Source organism: Mustela erminea, chromosome 19 (genome assembly GCF_009829155.1).
Source record: "Mustela erminea isolate mMusErm1 chromosome 19, mMusErm1.Pri, whole genome shotgun sequence".
NCBI lineage: Eukaryota > Metazoa > Chordata > Mammalia > Carnivora > Mustelidae > Mustela > Mustela erminea.
Window position 1 is genome coordinate 2,560,401 of NC_045632.1, and position 14,927 is coordinate 2,575,327.

Consider the following 14,927-nt stretch of genomic DNA (forward strand, 5'->3'; position numbering starts at 1 on the left):
AAAAAAATTACTGATTTAAAAAGTGGGGGAAACAAAAATGTTTACTGAGCATCTACAATGTGTCAAGCTCTGTTCTAGGTGCTGGAGTTTCATTAGTAACCAAGTTAATGCCAGATTTTGCTCTCATTGATCCTACAGGGTGATGGAAGAGGTAAGCCATCATACACGAAACAATTAAGTAATCATAGCTAACATTTATTGAGCATTTACTACATGCCAAACACCCAGTTATCTTCACCACAAGCCCTATTTTCACCACTGTTTTACAGGTGAAGAAACAGGCACAGAGTTGGTAAGATAATTTCAGAGCCTAGTATTCCAGAGACAAGAAAGAGTGTTATGACCAAGGACAGGAGGGTGAGGCTAATTTAGGGAGCATGGGATCAGGGAAGGTCTCTCTGAGGAGGTGACATTTGAGCTGAGATGTAAATGACAAGGAAGCAATCATGCATGAAGTTGTTGGGGTGGGGGGGCGGGGGGGTGGGTTTCCAGGCAGAGAAATCAATAAGTGCAAAGATCCTGAGGTAGGCATGAGTGTGGCCTATTCCTGGGGCAACAACGAGGCTGATGAGGCTGGGACTGCAGGAGAGGAGAGCAGGAAGTAGATGAGGTCAGGGGGGTGATGGACCCACCAGATCCTGTAGGACCTCAAAGATGTGGGAAGATGTTTGCAGTTTGCTCCTGTATCCTCCGTGAGCCCCAGTGAGGGCACAGATGTAAATCACATATGAGTACAGTGCCTGACACATGTAGGCACCCGTAAATGACAGCAACTCCCATCCATTTCTCAGGGAACACCTACTACGAAAGGCACCAAGGTCAATAATGAGTTCAAAGTGATGGCCAAGGTAGCTGTGGGCCATTATCCTTCTATGATCAAAGCTGGTTGTGTTATTGACAGAAACAAAACAAGAACCCAGATATCCTGCCTCCCAAATGCCCACTTCTCCCACCCTCTACTTCCATGAGCTCAGAACTCTTCACTGGCCACATTGTGCTAAGGGCTGTTACTGGCCTGCCCCCAGAGGGCCCCCAGTGGGAGCCCAGAATTCCGATCCTGCAAGCTCCTTGTGTTGGGGGAGGGTGTGGAACCACAGGCATTTGGAGTTCATCCAGGTGTGTTGTATGCTTGTGTGTATGTGTGTAGGTGGGGGGGAGGTGACACACAAAGATGAGACAGTCCTTGCCCTCTAGGGGTTGGGATTCACGTGAGCTCAGTGACCTTGGCCCAGATAGCTTTTGCTTCTCTGCAAAATGGGAGCCATTCCAGCACCCATTTCCCAGGGGAGAAGAGCAGGTTCAGTGAGCTCAGGCCTGTCAAGTGCTCAGCACAGTGGCTTTTGGGTAAGACTAATGGAGCGAGTTTTATTACAAGAGCTTTCACAGGGAGATGTCAAAAGCCTGGAAGATGGGAGTGGGGAGGAGGCATCTCCTCCAGCGGAGCGGGCACTCCTGGGCTGACTTTGGATTTTCTTTCTGCCTCTAGGTTTCCTTCTCTGGGCCACTTTTCTCTCTTCTCTCTTTGTCTCCCTTTATGTCTCTGGAAATAGGTCCTTGATCCCTCACTTATGAGCTATGTCCCCTTGAGCAAGTAACCTCCTTTCTCTGCTACTCCTACTTCCAATCCTACACTGTTTTTCCATCGCTTTATTTCCCCCATCTTTCTGATTCTTTCTTCTTTGTGTTTCTCTTTCCCCCTCTCCTGTTAATCTGTCTCCCTGTTTGGGTCTACGACTGGGCTGGGCAGGAGGACCAGGTCCCTGGGAGCCCCCATCATGGCCAAGGACAGTACCTGATATATAGCAAGTACCCAGTAAAATGAATAAAACCCTACTCTGGGTGATGCTGGGGCCCCAGAAACCACTGAGAGAGCCAGGATCCTGTCCTTGCAGAGCTCAGAGTCTGGGAGAGGAAGTAGTTATTGGTTGAATGGATTTTTATGAGTGAGTGAGCTAACTAACTCTCAGGCAGGCTTGGGAAACAAAACAAAAATTGGGTGGAGGCACTTGAGGCATAGGATACTGCTGGAACAAAGGTCAAGGGCCCAGGAAGAGTCTGAAGAGCTGGGACATCTCAGAGAGAAGGCTGAGGAGTGCGGCAAGGGGCTTGGAGGCCAGGACGGGGAGCCTGAGCTTCCTCCTGAGGGCACTGGGGAGCCATAGCAGGTTCTAAGCTGGAGAGGGACTGGGGCAAGTTTGTGCTTTAGCATCACCACTCTGGCTGCCTGGCTGTCCTATGGGAGGGGGTGTTGCAAATGGGAAAAAAATGGGGTGTGTCTGGGAAGAGAGGGGCCCTGGACCAGAGCAGGGACTGGGGGAAGATTCTAGAAACCTGAAGGAAAAATACCCAGACCGGCCTGCTCTTCTTGCTGCTGGGAACGGAGGTTCGCACGACCACCAGGGGGCAGCCAAGGCTACAGGTTTGAATCTCTCTGCGTCTTTTCCGAGGGTGGGGAGGTTTACACCTTGCTTTGGAGGTGGGGGATGGGGGGAAGTAGGAGATAACTCTGTCCCCACCCCCCTGCCTGAGAGCCCCTCTGCTCTCCTGCCCCCAGCCTGGCCTCTTGGGCCGCTGGAGCCCCCACCCCCCAGCAGGAGATTATGTCAACACAGCCCCGCTGCATCTAGCCAGGACAATATTTGCCCTCAGGATCCGGGAGATCGCTATGGAAACAAAAGGCAGGGTGTGGGGGGAGCATACCCTCTGGGAAGAGGGCTAGGGGTGCTGGGCATCTCTGCCTCATCTCTGACTGTGTCTTTGGGAGAGTTTACCTCCATCCCAGTCTGTCTGTTTTCCAAATCTCTGTCTGGACAATCTCTTTATCCCTGGCTCTGTCTCTTTCTGGAAACCTGTCTGCGGGTCTCTGTCTTTCTGGGGGGCCATCTCTGTTGGTCTCTGTCTCTGTTCTTTCCTGTCTCCCAGCTCTAGGCTTCCCCATGTCTCTGTCTCTCTCTAGGTTTCATGTCACTTCATCTCAGTCTCTCTTTGGGTCTTTGTCTCTGTCTCTCACTTGGATCCCATGTTTGTGTTTGTCTCTTGAGCCCTGTCTCTGGATCCTTGTCTCTTTTCTGTCTCTGGGTTCCTGCGTTTTCTGGATCCTATTTGTGTGTACACGTAGTGTGTGTCTCTGTGGGTCTCTGTCTTTCAGGGCTCATCTATCTGCAGTTCTGAATCTCAGGGGGGCCCCCCTCAGCCTCCCATTTCTGGCCTCAGTCCCCATGGGGTGCCCCCCCCTCCCCATCTCTCTTTGCCTCATTTCTCCTGTACCATCTGCTGGCACTCCGGGCCCCTGCCTGCTCCCCACAGGCTCTGCTTGGCCGCAGCCCCAGCGGGGCAGACGCAGGCCTTCCTGCAACTTCCCTTGAGGGGTACTGCCTGCTCCTTGCTGGGGGGTGGGGCGACAACGACACCCCGCCAAGATCTAAGACCTGAGGCAATGGAGAGAGAGAAACTGAGAGACCCTGAGCGCTGACAGGAGATGGGACAAGGGGAAGAGAAAGGAGAAAGGTTAAAGATGGGAAAAAGAGAGACCCAGAGAACAGAGGTGTGGGATTCAGAGAGGGCTGTGTGTGTGTGTGTGTGTGTGTGTGTGTGTCCCTCCTGTCCCCTCTCCAGACTTCAGAGGACCCAGGAGGGCTGCAGTGCGCAAAGGGCCAGTCAGGGACCCAGGCAGCACACCTCTTGTGCACCCCATGCTCTCTTTTACCCCCCAGGGTCCCCCGCAGGGCTATGGGTGAGGACCTCTGAGCCCCAGCAGAGTCCTGGCTCACTTGCCCCTCCTCAGGCCCCATCATTCAGGCTCACTCTCCCTCCATCCTCCCTGTCTTCCTCTCAATGTGGTCTGCGCTCTGTCCCTCTCTCCCCTATATATCTGTCTCTGTCTCTCTCCCTATCTGTCTTTCTCTCTCTGTGTATCTTTCTCTGTCTCTTTCAATCTCTTTCTCTCTCTCTGTCCTTGTCTGTGTTTGTGTGTGTACTTCTATGTCTCTGTCTCTTTCGATATCTTCCTCTCTGTCTCTCTTGGTTTCTCTTGTCTCTGTTTCTTCCTGTCTGTCTGTCTCTGGTCTCTCTGGGCCCTTGGTTTCCCTTCCTGTCTCTCTCACCACCTCAATTACTCTCCACTGCTTTCCCCTTCCCCAGTCTCTCTCCTCCCCCTTCCTAGCTTCCCCCCACAGTCCCAGCCCTAGCTGAGTGCCCTCCCCCTCCACCCTCGGCTCTCTTGGGGCCAAGGACAGACTCCCTCCCAAGCCCAGTCTCTCCCCGAGGTGCTTGGCTATCTCAGACCCCTCTCCCTCTCCACTCCGTGAACTGAGCCTTTCCCAGGACCCAGAGGGCGTCAGGAATGTGGGGCAGAGAGCAGGGAGGCCAGCTGGAGGCCAGGGAGCCAGGACCACCCCCCTGACCACCCCCCCTCTCCCAGACTTGTCTCCTTCCCACTCCTGGTGCTGGACCTTACATCCCTCCTACTCCCTGCCCCTGCTGGCACATCAGCGCCTCAGTTTCTCCTCTTCAAAGTGGGCACATTCACCTCTGCCCCACTTAGTCCCTAGGTCCCAGGAGACCTAGTGCTCCTGAGTGTTACAAGTTGACTAATGTGCACGCATCGGTGGTTTGTATTAGTGGGAGATGAGAACATCGAGAACCGGCCCGGCACTCGGTTTCTAAGGCTTCCCCCCTCTTGTACAGACGCTCCCCGTTCCCCGTATTTTAGAACAAAGGAAGAGACTGGAAGTGGAGACTGTGGGAAGGTGTGTGATTTGGTGGCGTCTGTGACCGTGAGACCCTGTGTGACTGTGGGTTCGTGTGTGATGGTGGCATGATGGGGTGTGATCCTGTGTGCATCTGTGGGGCGTGGGACGCCATGAGGGGGGCACAGTGGCATGCCATGTGTGTGTGACTCTGTGGGACTCGTGAGCGCGGGTATGGATGGGGAGCAGAGTCGTGCATCCCTACCACCGTGGCGCTGGGTGTGACCGTGTGATGGTGACAGCGTGACAACATGACACCCTGAGAGTGTGGGCCTTATTGACGGTTGGGGAAAGTGTGTTGTTCGGGTGTGGCTGTGGACTCTGGGGACCGTGGTAACTGTGACAGTGTTGATGGGAAATGGTTGCATGACCTAGTGTGGGGCCTGCAGCCGGGGAGGGCAAGGATTATATGCGCAAGGGACCATGTACAGGTGTATATATGTCGCCATCGGGGTCATCCTTCCAGCCTCTGTTCCATGCCCAAGCCTGCGCCGAACGGCTCTGGGGACGCAGTGGGGACCGCAGGCCAGTGGGGAGACGAGACCTAGTGATTGTGTGACTGACACGGTGTCACAAGAACTATGGGAAGCTGCGATTTCGTGGCTCTGTGAGCGGAGTCCAGGCGCAGGGTTGTGTCGCTGTCAGCCTGCGGGGGGAGACCTCCGCTCTCTGAGTGACTGCTGTGCCTTGGCTGGGTGGGATGGGCGGGTCAGTGGGAGAGACTGTGACCCCGGCTTGGCTCCGTGACTGCTCTTCCACGTGACTCTGAGTGACTCTGATCCTCGTGCGCCACTGCACCCCCTCCCAGGTCTCTGCCCCAGAGCTGCCCCTCCTGTTCCCTGGCCCCGCCCTCTCCCACCACCCCAGGCTGTCACCTCTTCCAGAGCCCAGGCGAGGGAGGCTGTAGAGGCAGCAGCAGAGGCGGCAGTGGCAGCGGCTGGAGTGAGTGACCAAGAGCAGATCTGGGACAGGTGAGGGCTTTCCCAATCCCAGCCCATCTCCCCACCCCCTGTTCCACTCAAGCCTCTGGGGTCCCTGTTTCTCTGTTTCTTAGCCCTTCCTTTGTCTCATTGTCTCTCTGTGCCTGTGTTCTCTCTTCTCCAGTCTGCCTGTCTCTCATATCTCTGTCTCCATGTCTCCCCATTTCTGTTTAGCCTCTGGATGGCTCTGTTTCTGTACCTTCATCTCTCCTTGCCCCATTCTCTGTGTCTCTTTCTATGTCTCTAGCCCCTCTTTGTCTCCTAGCCCACACTGTATCTGTCTTTTGCTCTCTGATCTCTTGCTGTGTGTCTCATTCTGCTCAGCCTGTATGTCTCTCAGTCTCTATTTCTGTTTCACCCATTTCTGGGGCTCTATCTGAGATCTTCTCTGCTTCCCCCTTTCTCCACAAGGTGCTGTTGGGGGAGGAATTGGGCTTAGACTAATTTTCAGGCATCTGGGCCCCTGCAAGCCCAGGGTCTGACTCCTCTCTGGTCCCTAGGGAGAGGGTTGTTCCGTTGACTCTGGGCTTCATGCACAGCCGGCAAGTTTTATAGGGTCGGAATCCTATCTGCCATTTGAGAACTCTCTGGGCTCAGACATCAGGAGCCCTGAGGGTCCTTCCATGCTCCACGCCTGACGGTTACTGTGCCCTCCTCTCCCAGGCAGTCCCCCCAGATTCCCCAGAATCTCTAGGTCTGGACTCCCGGTGACATTAGCGCTTCCGCCCCGGGCAGCTGTAGGGCAACCTCGCCCTCAGCAAACCCCCCCCCTTCCCCCGCCGCTGCCCCAGCAACAGTTGGGGGCGGGCCTGGGAATCACGTGCTGGATCTTGGCCACTCCCACTCTCTCCCCACCCCTCAATTCACCACTCGTGGAGATGGAGGGGGGCACTGCCTCCTATTCCGCCTGTTCGAATCGCGGAGCGGGTGGCGCCGGGGCTGGAGGCGGAGGGCGGAGGCTCCTGACTCTGTGCCCTGACCCTCCAGGCCGCACTGCCCCTTCTAGACCAGCCCCTCCGCCCCCGATGCCCCGCCGCCCTCACGATGCTGAACTGTCCGCCTTGGCGACTGCTGCTGCTGCTCTTGTGGTGGGGGCCGCTGCTCCGGAGGGCGAAGGTGAGGACCCTGACGAGCCACAGGAGTCCAAAGCTAGGAGGGAGGTCTGGGGACAGTTTTGAGGCTTCCCCCGCGGCAGAGAGACTTTTAAGACTGCCCACTTGTCCAGATTCAAGTTGTTTCCAGTCTCTCTTCTTTCCCCCTCAAATCCTCTTGATGATTTCCAGCCGCTCCTTCCCCTAATTTTCCTGAAGGTTTTCAGCCTCTTCCCCCCACCCCCCGCAAGTAACTTTCCTGGTCTAGGCATCACTTAAGACGTAGAAAAGGTTTCTAAGTCACCCAAGACTCCCGGACAGAACAGGGCAGCCTCTTCTAGTCTCTGTTGAGTGTTTCTAGCCCACACGAATCGTGCTGCCTAGGAGACAGGGGTCGGTCGGGGTTGGGGGGCCTCCCTCCTCTCTTTCCATAGACAGGCTCTGTCGGGGAGACGGCGGGGGAGCTGTACCAGCGCTGGGAACGGTACCGCAGAGAGTGCCAAGAGACATTGGAAGCCTTGGACCCCCCAGCAGGTTTGACTGGCGGGGCGGAGACTGGGGGGCCTGGGAAGGACTGGGGCTGAGATGGGTGTGCTTGAGGCGGGGCTAGGATTGACGGACGGAGCCTGAGGAAGTCTGGGGTAGAGGTGGGCTGGGTCGGAGTGGCCTGTGTGATGCTTGGCTTCGGTGGGAAGGACCCGACCTGAGTGGCTGGGGAACTGGGGCACAACGTGGATTAGTGGTAGAAGCCCGGGTAGAAACTCGAAATGGGCGGAGTCTCCGGCGGGGCTGCAGTCAGGTGGGTGGAGCCTGAGAGGACGGTGGATGGGGCGGGGCCGGGGGTGTCTGGTGGGAAGGGCTGTGACGGAGCCCGCGACTGGACGACCCCAGGTGGGGGGGCCAGGGCAGAGCTTGCTTGGGAACCGCGGAGAAGCCTTGGGCTGTGTGCGGTCCATCCACCTGATGTCTGGCCTCGACGCCCACCTCAGGCCTCGCCTGTAACGCGTCCTTCGATATGTACGTCTGCTGGGACTACGCTGCCCCCAACGATACTGCCCGTGTGTCCTGCCCCTGGTACCTGCCCTGGCATCGTCACGGTGAGGCGTCACCTGAACCCCGGACCCACCCCTGACAAAATTAGCTCCTGGCCCTTCCCTAGACACCACTCCCAGGAGTTTGCCTACACTTGATCTCCAGCACCTTTCTGTCCAGCTGGGTGTCTCCCCCTGCCTGGCCAACCCTGGCTCTGTCACTTAATGCCCCTTCTCTGTCTTTTTATCTCTCTGAGGATCACAGGGTTCTTATTTTCTCTGGGCGTCATGGTCTTCCTGTCCTAACTAGCTGATTGGCCTGCAGCAACTTACTTAACTTCTTTATGCCTCAGCTTCCTCTTCTGTAAGATGGGGTTGATAACGGTATCATTTTTATAGGCTTGTTATGAATATTAATTTAATTATACACATAAGGGTTTATTATCAGCACATCACTTTGGCTATCTCTGCCTTTGTATTACTTTTGTCTTTCTGTTTCATTCTCTGTGCCACTGACCCCTTCTTTTGTTTCCCCCACAGTGGCTGCAGGCTTTGTCCTCCGCCAGTGCGGCAGTGATGGCCAATGGGGACCTTGGAGAGACCATTCGCAGTGTGAGAATCCAGAAAAGAATGGGGTCTTTCAGGTAAGGAGCAGTGAGGGATTCAGGTCAGGATGTGCAGGGAGAGATGAAAAGGCAGCTGCCTCAGGCCAAGCCTGAAACCCCTTGTACTATTCAAGATTCTAGGTTCCAAGCAATAGAAACCCAACTTAAACTTGCTGGATGGAGAAAGAAGGAGAAATGTATTGGCTTCTGTGATTGAAAAGTATAAAGTATCAGCTTCAGGCACAGCTGGATCTAGGTGCTCAATGATGTTGGGAATCTTTCTGTCTCTCAACACACCATGACTTTGTTTTCTTCTGTGATGATCTCATCTGTTCTGTGGGATGGAAACTGTGGTCCTCATTATTTAGCGCCAGGCTCACATCCCACCAACCAAACAAGACTGGGAGACTGAACTTTTTTCTTAATAGCTCTAACATAATGTCTCAGGACCAATACTTTGGGTCATGCATCTAGCCTGCACTAATCACTGTGTATGTATGTGTGTGTGTCTCCATGTGTAGGGGGTTATAGAGAATGTTGGGCAGGAACAAAAAGCAGGGTCCCTTTCTGGTCCTGAGTGGAAGCACTGAACTGTTCCTGTGTCCTCCTACCCTCCTGCAACCCCCGCTCCCCGACCCCGACCTAGGATCAACGGCTGATTCTGGAGCGGCTGCAGGTCATGTACACCGTGGGCTACTCCCTGTCCCTTGCCACGTTGCTGCTAGCCCTACTCATCTTGAGTTTCTTAAGGTGCGACCTCCAGCCTTGAGTAACAGCAGCAGGGCCTGGGCCTCAGTGTACCCAGTAAGATGGTGTGGTCAGGCTCCATGAGCGACAGGCCTCCAATGGGGTTCTGTGGGAAGGGCGGGGAGGTGATTTAAGGGACTCTGTGTGGCCGAGGACAGGTCTCCAGGGGTCCCCAGACTGTGTCCCAAATCCCATAGGCGGCTACGCTGCACTCGCAACTACATCCACATCAACCTGTTCACGTCTTTCATGCTGCGGGCGGCGGCCATCCTCACCCGAGACCGTTTGCTACCTCCACTGGGCCCCTACCCCGGGGGCCAGGCCCCTGTCCCGTGGAACCTGGTGAGCAGCACCCCTCTCTTTCTCAAATTGGGATTCTGCCTCCTCTGGTGGGGCCAAGAGGCCGCCAGCCCATTTACTACTTCCTATACCATCAACAGTTTCTCTCTCTTGACCTCTCCAAACACATTTGGAGAGCCGTCCTCCCAGCTCAGCCTCCTCCATCACCAGCCCCATTGCCTACTGTATGGGACTTTCCCCTTACTTGGCTCTCATTATCTCACCCCTCCCTGGACTTTTCCAGCAAGGAGGGTCCTCTGCTGGAGGTGAGGCTTGTGAAAGGGAGAAACTAACTGGTAGGGGTGGGGATTTGGTAGATATCAATTTGTGACTGTGAGACAAAGGTGGGGGAGGCTAGAAGCTGGGGGCTCAGGTGAGAAAAACTTTCTGGTCGCGAGATGCTACAGGATGGAGGAGTCCCCGTGCTGGAGGGACAAGGGTGACGGGGTGGGAGAAACTTTTTGATAGGTGAAGTAGTTGAGTTCAATTTTTAGAAGGTGATAAGGTGGGAGAGACCGTATTTGGGGGCCCGGGTGTGTGTGTGTGGGGTGGGGGTGGGGGAGGGGACTCTGATAGCAAGATGGAAGATACCAGTTGTTAAAGAGGTAAAAGTGGGACAGTTCACAGAGGGGAAGAGAATGGAAGAGAGAAATCAATCCCAGACACCATCCTCTGGTGCTGCAGAGCGGGAAGTGAATAGTGGCTGGCAGATGGAGGCGGAAGGACGACCAGGTGGGGGAGGAAGGCTTGGGAACACCCTGGAGGCACTGACCGCCCTCTGCCCCTGTCTGGCCAACCCCTAGGCCCTCGCTGCCTGCCGCACAGCCCAGATCGCGACCCAGTACTGCGTGGGTGCCAACTACACGTGGCTGCTCGTGGAGGGTGTCTACCTACACAGTCTCTTGGTGCTTGTGGGAGGTTCCGAGGGGGGCCACTTCCGCTGCTACCTGCTTCTCGGCTGGGGTGAGCCCCGACCCTGACCCTGTCCCCTGCCCACTCCGGCGGGCCTTCACTCCCCGACTCCCCTGCTGGTCTACCTCAGGGGGTCTCCTCCCCTTTCTGGGCTTCTACCTCCCCACCCCGGCGGGGGAAATTCCGCGGGTCTTGGGCCTGGAGGGCCCGTGCGCGCGCTGACAGCTGCGGCGGGGTGGGGGGCGGGGGTCGGGTCTGCACAGGGGCCCCCGCGCTTTTCGTCATTCCCTGGGTGATCGTCAGGTACCTGTACGAGAACACGCAGTGAGTCTTGGGGCCTGGGGTGGAGCCTGGGAGGCGGGCGGAGCTTTGAGGGACTCGGGCGGAGCTTTGAGGGACTCGGGCGGGTTGTGATGGAAAAGTGGGGAGGTTTGATGCAGGCAGGGGCTTGGAGGGGGTGGGTAGGATCTAAAGGAATGGGGAGCTAGGAAAGATGGTGTCCTGGAAGGGGGGGGGGCGGAATGGGGGCGGAGCGTGTATAGTAGCAGGCAGGGCGTTGAAGAACGTGGGTGTAGCATTAAGGAAAGTGGGCGGAGCTGGCGAGAGAGGGTGTGTGATCCAGGGAGACGCGCGTTTTTCTCTTAGCTCCACTCTTACTCCCCCAGGTGCTGGGAACGGAACGATGTCAAGGCCATTTGGTGGATCATACGCACCCCCATCCTCATGACCATCTTGGTACGGCCGACCCTGACTCCAGGCCACCCTCTGGAAACGCTCACCCTGGAAAACAGGGCGCCACCCTCTGCCCCCCAGGACAGGATGGGGATGACTCAGCCTCTGTCTCTCCCTGCAGATTAATTTCCTCATCTTCATTCGCATTCTTGGCATCCTCGTGTCCAAACTGAGGACGCGACAGATGCGCTGCCCGGACTACCGGTTGAGGTGAGGGAGCGTGGCTGGGATGGAGGGAAAGGGGCGGGTGCGAGATGGAGGACCTGGGTCCACGGGACCACTGCCACCCTCTACCCCCAGGCTGGCTCGATCTACGCTGACGCTGGTACCCCTGCTGGGCGTCCACGAGGTGGTGTTTGCTCCGGTGACAGAGGAACAGGCCCGGGGTGCCCTGCGCTTCACCAAGCTCGGCTTTGAGATCTTCCTCAGCTCGTTCCAGGTGCTAAGGCGCTAAGGCGGGTGCAGGGGCTATACCCTTCGTCCTGGGGCCCTCCTCCCCAGGCACGGGGTCCACAGTTGTCCAGTGATGCGGGCCCTGAATGGGCTGTGAACATGTTCACGTGTTCATTCATACATTCTGCACAAAACTGAGCTCGCTCTGTCCTGAGCTGGAGAGGCGGATAGATCAGGAAGCCTCAGCAGCACTGCCCCCTAGTGCAGATGGAGGGCTCTGCAGCCCCGCGCGACCAGGGCCAAGTTCAGGCTCTGCCACTTCACCGCTCTGAGGCCTTCTCCTAGAGTCTGAGTTACAGTGAGGTAAATGGGGTGCCGACGGCCCAAAATGTAAGGAGGCACTCCAAAATTTAAGGCCAACCCTGCACTTGCCCTGCCTAACCCTAGTCACCATGCCGCTTTTCTTTGTCGGGCCTCAGTTTCCTCATCTTTAAGTGGGAACAATACTAATCTCACCTCACAAGGCTGTTCATTCATTAAATTCAGCAGAAATGTATTGAGCCCTTACTGTGTACCAAACACTCTTGGAGAGAATAAGCCAGGCTGGCAAATATTTGGGGAAATGTTCCAGGAAGAGAAAAGTCAAGTACGAGATCCCCAGTGTGGGAGAGAGTACCCTTCCTGATGGAAGAAGGGCAACATGCCCGAGGCGGTGGGAGCCAGAGGCAGCAAGGGGAGACAGGGCAAAGAGGTGATGTATCCAGGCAGATCCTTGGGCCAAGTGAGTACCTTGGCTTTGCCCCGAGTGAGTCAGGAGCCATGGGAGCAGAGGGATGTGATCAGAGTTAGATTTTTAACAGGATCATGGAAATTAATAGCAAGATTTGTAAGATCTTTTTTTTTTTAAGATTTTATTTATTTATTTTACAGAGAGAGAGAGATCACAAGTAGGCAGAGAGGCAGGCAGAGAGAGAGGGAGAAGCAGGCTCCTCGCCGAGCAAAGAGCCCGATGCGGGGCTCGATCCCAGGACCCTGAGATCATGACCTGAGCTGAAGGCAGAGGCTTAACCCACTGAGCCACCCAGGCGCCCCAAGATTTTTAAGATCTTAACATAAAGAATTGATTTGTATTACTTTATCAAGTAACAATAGTAATTAGATTTAATTAATTAATTAATTAAAAGATTTTGTTTATTTGACAGAGATCACAAGTAGTCAGAGAGACAGGCAGAGAGAGGGGAGGAAGCAGGCTCTCCGTGGAACAGAGAGCCTGATGCGGGGCTCCATCCCAGGATCCCGAGATTATGACCTGAGCTGAAGGCAGAGGCCCCAAACCACTGAGCCACCCAGGTGCCCCTATTTTTTTTTTTAATATTTTATTTATTTATTTGATACACAGAGATCACAAGTAGTCAGAGAGGCAGGCAGAGATAGAGTAGGAAGCAGGCTCGCCTCTGAGCAGAGAGTCCCATGCGGGGCTTGATCCCAGGACCCTGAGACCATGACCTGAGCTGAAAGCAGAGGCTTTAACCCACTGAGCCACCGTGCAGGTGCCTCGTAATTAGATTTTATAAAGTTTATATGTAAAATGTATACTTATATAAACTTAATTCTTTTTTTTAAATTAATTAATTTATTTATTTGACAGACAGTGATCACAAGTAGGCAGAGAGGCAGGCAGAGAGAGAGGAGAAAGCAGGCTCCCCACTGAGCAGAGAGCCCGACGTGGGGCTCGATTCCAGGACCCTGGGATCACAACCCGAGCCGAAGGCAGAGGCTTTAACCCACTGAGCCACCCAGGCGCCCCTATAAACTTAATTCTTAAGTAAAAATAATTTATTAATATATTTAATATATATAATAATGTTATAACAAGTTTAAGGTTAACGCTATATACGAGGCACTCCAGCTTCCTGATTATTATTACAATTCTCACAACCACCATGGTATTATGACCCCATTTTCCAGATGAAGAAATTGAGGCCCAGAGGGTTTAAGTGCTTGCCCAAGTGGGTCAGAAAGTGGGGAAGCAGTTCTCATATCTTGGCAGCCTACCTCCAGGGTCCCCTGTTAACCCCCTCATTGCTCAGCAAACCGGGGAGGGCAAAGCGGGGCGAGGGAGAGGGTGATTGAAGCGGTCTAGGATTGGGGTGGCGGCAGCCGAGGTTGTTTGGGACCTGGTAAGGATCCGAGCTCACTCGGAGGGTATCTGGGATCGTGCCCCCACTCTCCATTTAACCTCTACGCCTCCTCCCCGCAGGGCTTCATTGTCAGCGTTTTGTATTGCTTCATCAACAAGGAGGTAGGGACAGCCCCAGCTCGCCGCCCGCGCCCTCTGGCGGCCGCGCAGGGAACGGACCGGAGCGAGGGGAACGTTCTGAACGCGGTCACCCTGCAGGTGCAGTCGGAGATCCGCCGCTGCTGGCACCGCTGCCGCCTGCGCCACAGCCTCGGGGAGGAGCGCCGCCAGCCACTGGAGCGCGCCTCTGGGATCCTGCCCTCTGGCTCAGGCCCCTGCCGGGGCGGCCCTGACTGCGCCCTGTCCTTGGGGACCCTCCCAGGGCCTGGGGATGAGGCCAGCCGGGTCTTGGAAAGTTACTGCTAGGCAGCGGGATGCTGTGTCCATTCGGATTCGCATGCATTTGTTGAGAGCCTACTGTATACCAGGCCCAGCATGGAGGGCGCTGGAGAAACTGGGGTGTGGTGGGAGGGAGAAACAAGACAAGGTCCCTGTTCTCCTAGAGTTCACAGGTCATAATGGGGGGGGGCAGCAAAGACAGCTAAGTTAGACACACACTGTGGAATGGCTAATGAGGGAAAATTAGAAGGAAGCCTAAGGTGGTCCAGGAGGGCATCTCTGAGGAGGTGACACTTAAGCCATGCCTGCAAGAGGTGAAGGAGACCCTCTGGGAAGAAGATTCTAGGCTGAAGGAACAGCATCTGCAAAGGCCTTTCCACCACAAAGAGCTTGGCACTGCCTGAGGACCAGACAGGACCAGACGCTGCCATGTGATGAGACAGATTACTAGGGGCAGGAGAGGCAGCTGCCGAGGGGTGTGAAGTGGTCGGACTCTGGTGGTATTTAAAGGCAGAACTGAGAATTTGCCACCGCTTTGCACGAGGGAAGTGTATCAAGAGAAGTCAAGGAAGATTTCTAGGTTTGGGATGGTAGAGAGAGGGAGATGGGGTCAGGATGGGGTGAGCTCTCTGGGCATGTCAGGCTGGGAAAAAGGCACTGGAGCTCACAGGAGAGGTGAGAGATGGAAAGAGAAATGTGGGCAGAAAGGAGGGTTTGGTGTGTAGACTAAACAGGAGCCATTCAGGGCAGGCCTCAAGAGCTGAAAGCAGG

At 55.3% G+C, this 14,927-nt stretch overlaps 1 protein-coding gene across 1 annotated transcript; it reads left to right on the plus strand.

The window, feature by feature from the left end:
* The first annotated feature begins 5,114 nt into the window (after positions 1-5,114).
* On the plus strand, positions 5,115-14,765 carry GIPR (gastric inhibitory polypeptide receptor). The gene is made up of 15 exons (XM_032324100.1): positions 5,115-5,179; positions 5,557-5,719; positions 6,735-6,844; positions 7,254-7,353; positions 7,809-7,916; positions 8,391-8,494; positions 9,102-9,205; positions 9,400-9,544; positions 10,345-10,504; positions 10,717-10,777; positions 11,119-11,188; positions 11,307-11,395; positions 11,486-11,624; positions 13,839-13,880; positions 13,977-14,765. The coding sequence occupies exons 3-15, from the start codon at positions 6,773-6,775 to the stop codon at positions 14,181-14,183; spliced, it is 1,401 nt and encodes a 466-aa protein (XP_032179991.1). The 5' UTR covers positions 5,115-5,179; positions 5,557-5,719; positions 6,735-6,772; the 3' UTR covers positions 14,184-14,765.
* Positions 14,766-14,927: the final 162 nt, after the last annotated feature.

Coding starts and splice junctions, on each gene's coding strand:
- GIPR (XM_032324100.1), top strand. CDS start 6,773: ATGCTGAACTGTCCGCCTTGGCGACTGCTGCTGCTGCTCTTGTGGTGG. Junction 6,845..7,253: donor CGCTGCTCCGGAGGGCGAAG/GTGAGGACCCTG, acceptor CTCTTTCCATAG/ACAGGCTCTGTCGGGGAGAC. Junction 11,396..11,485: donor TGCCCGGACTACCGGTTGAG/GTGAGGGAGCGT, acceptor CTCTACCCCCAG/GCTGGCTCGATCTACGCTGA.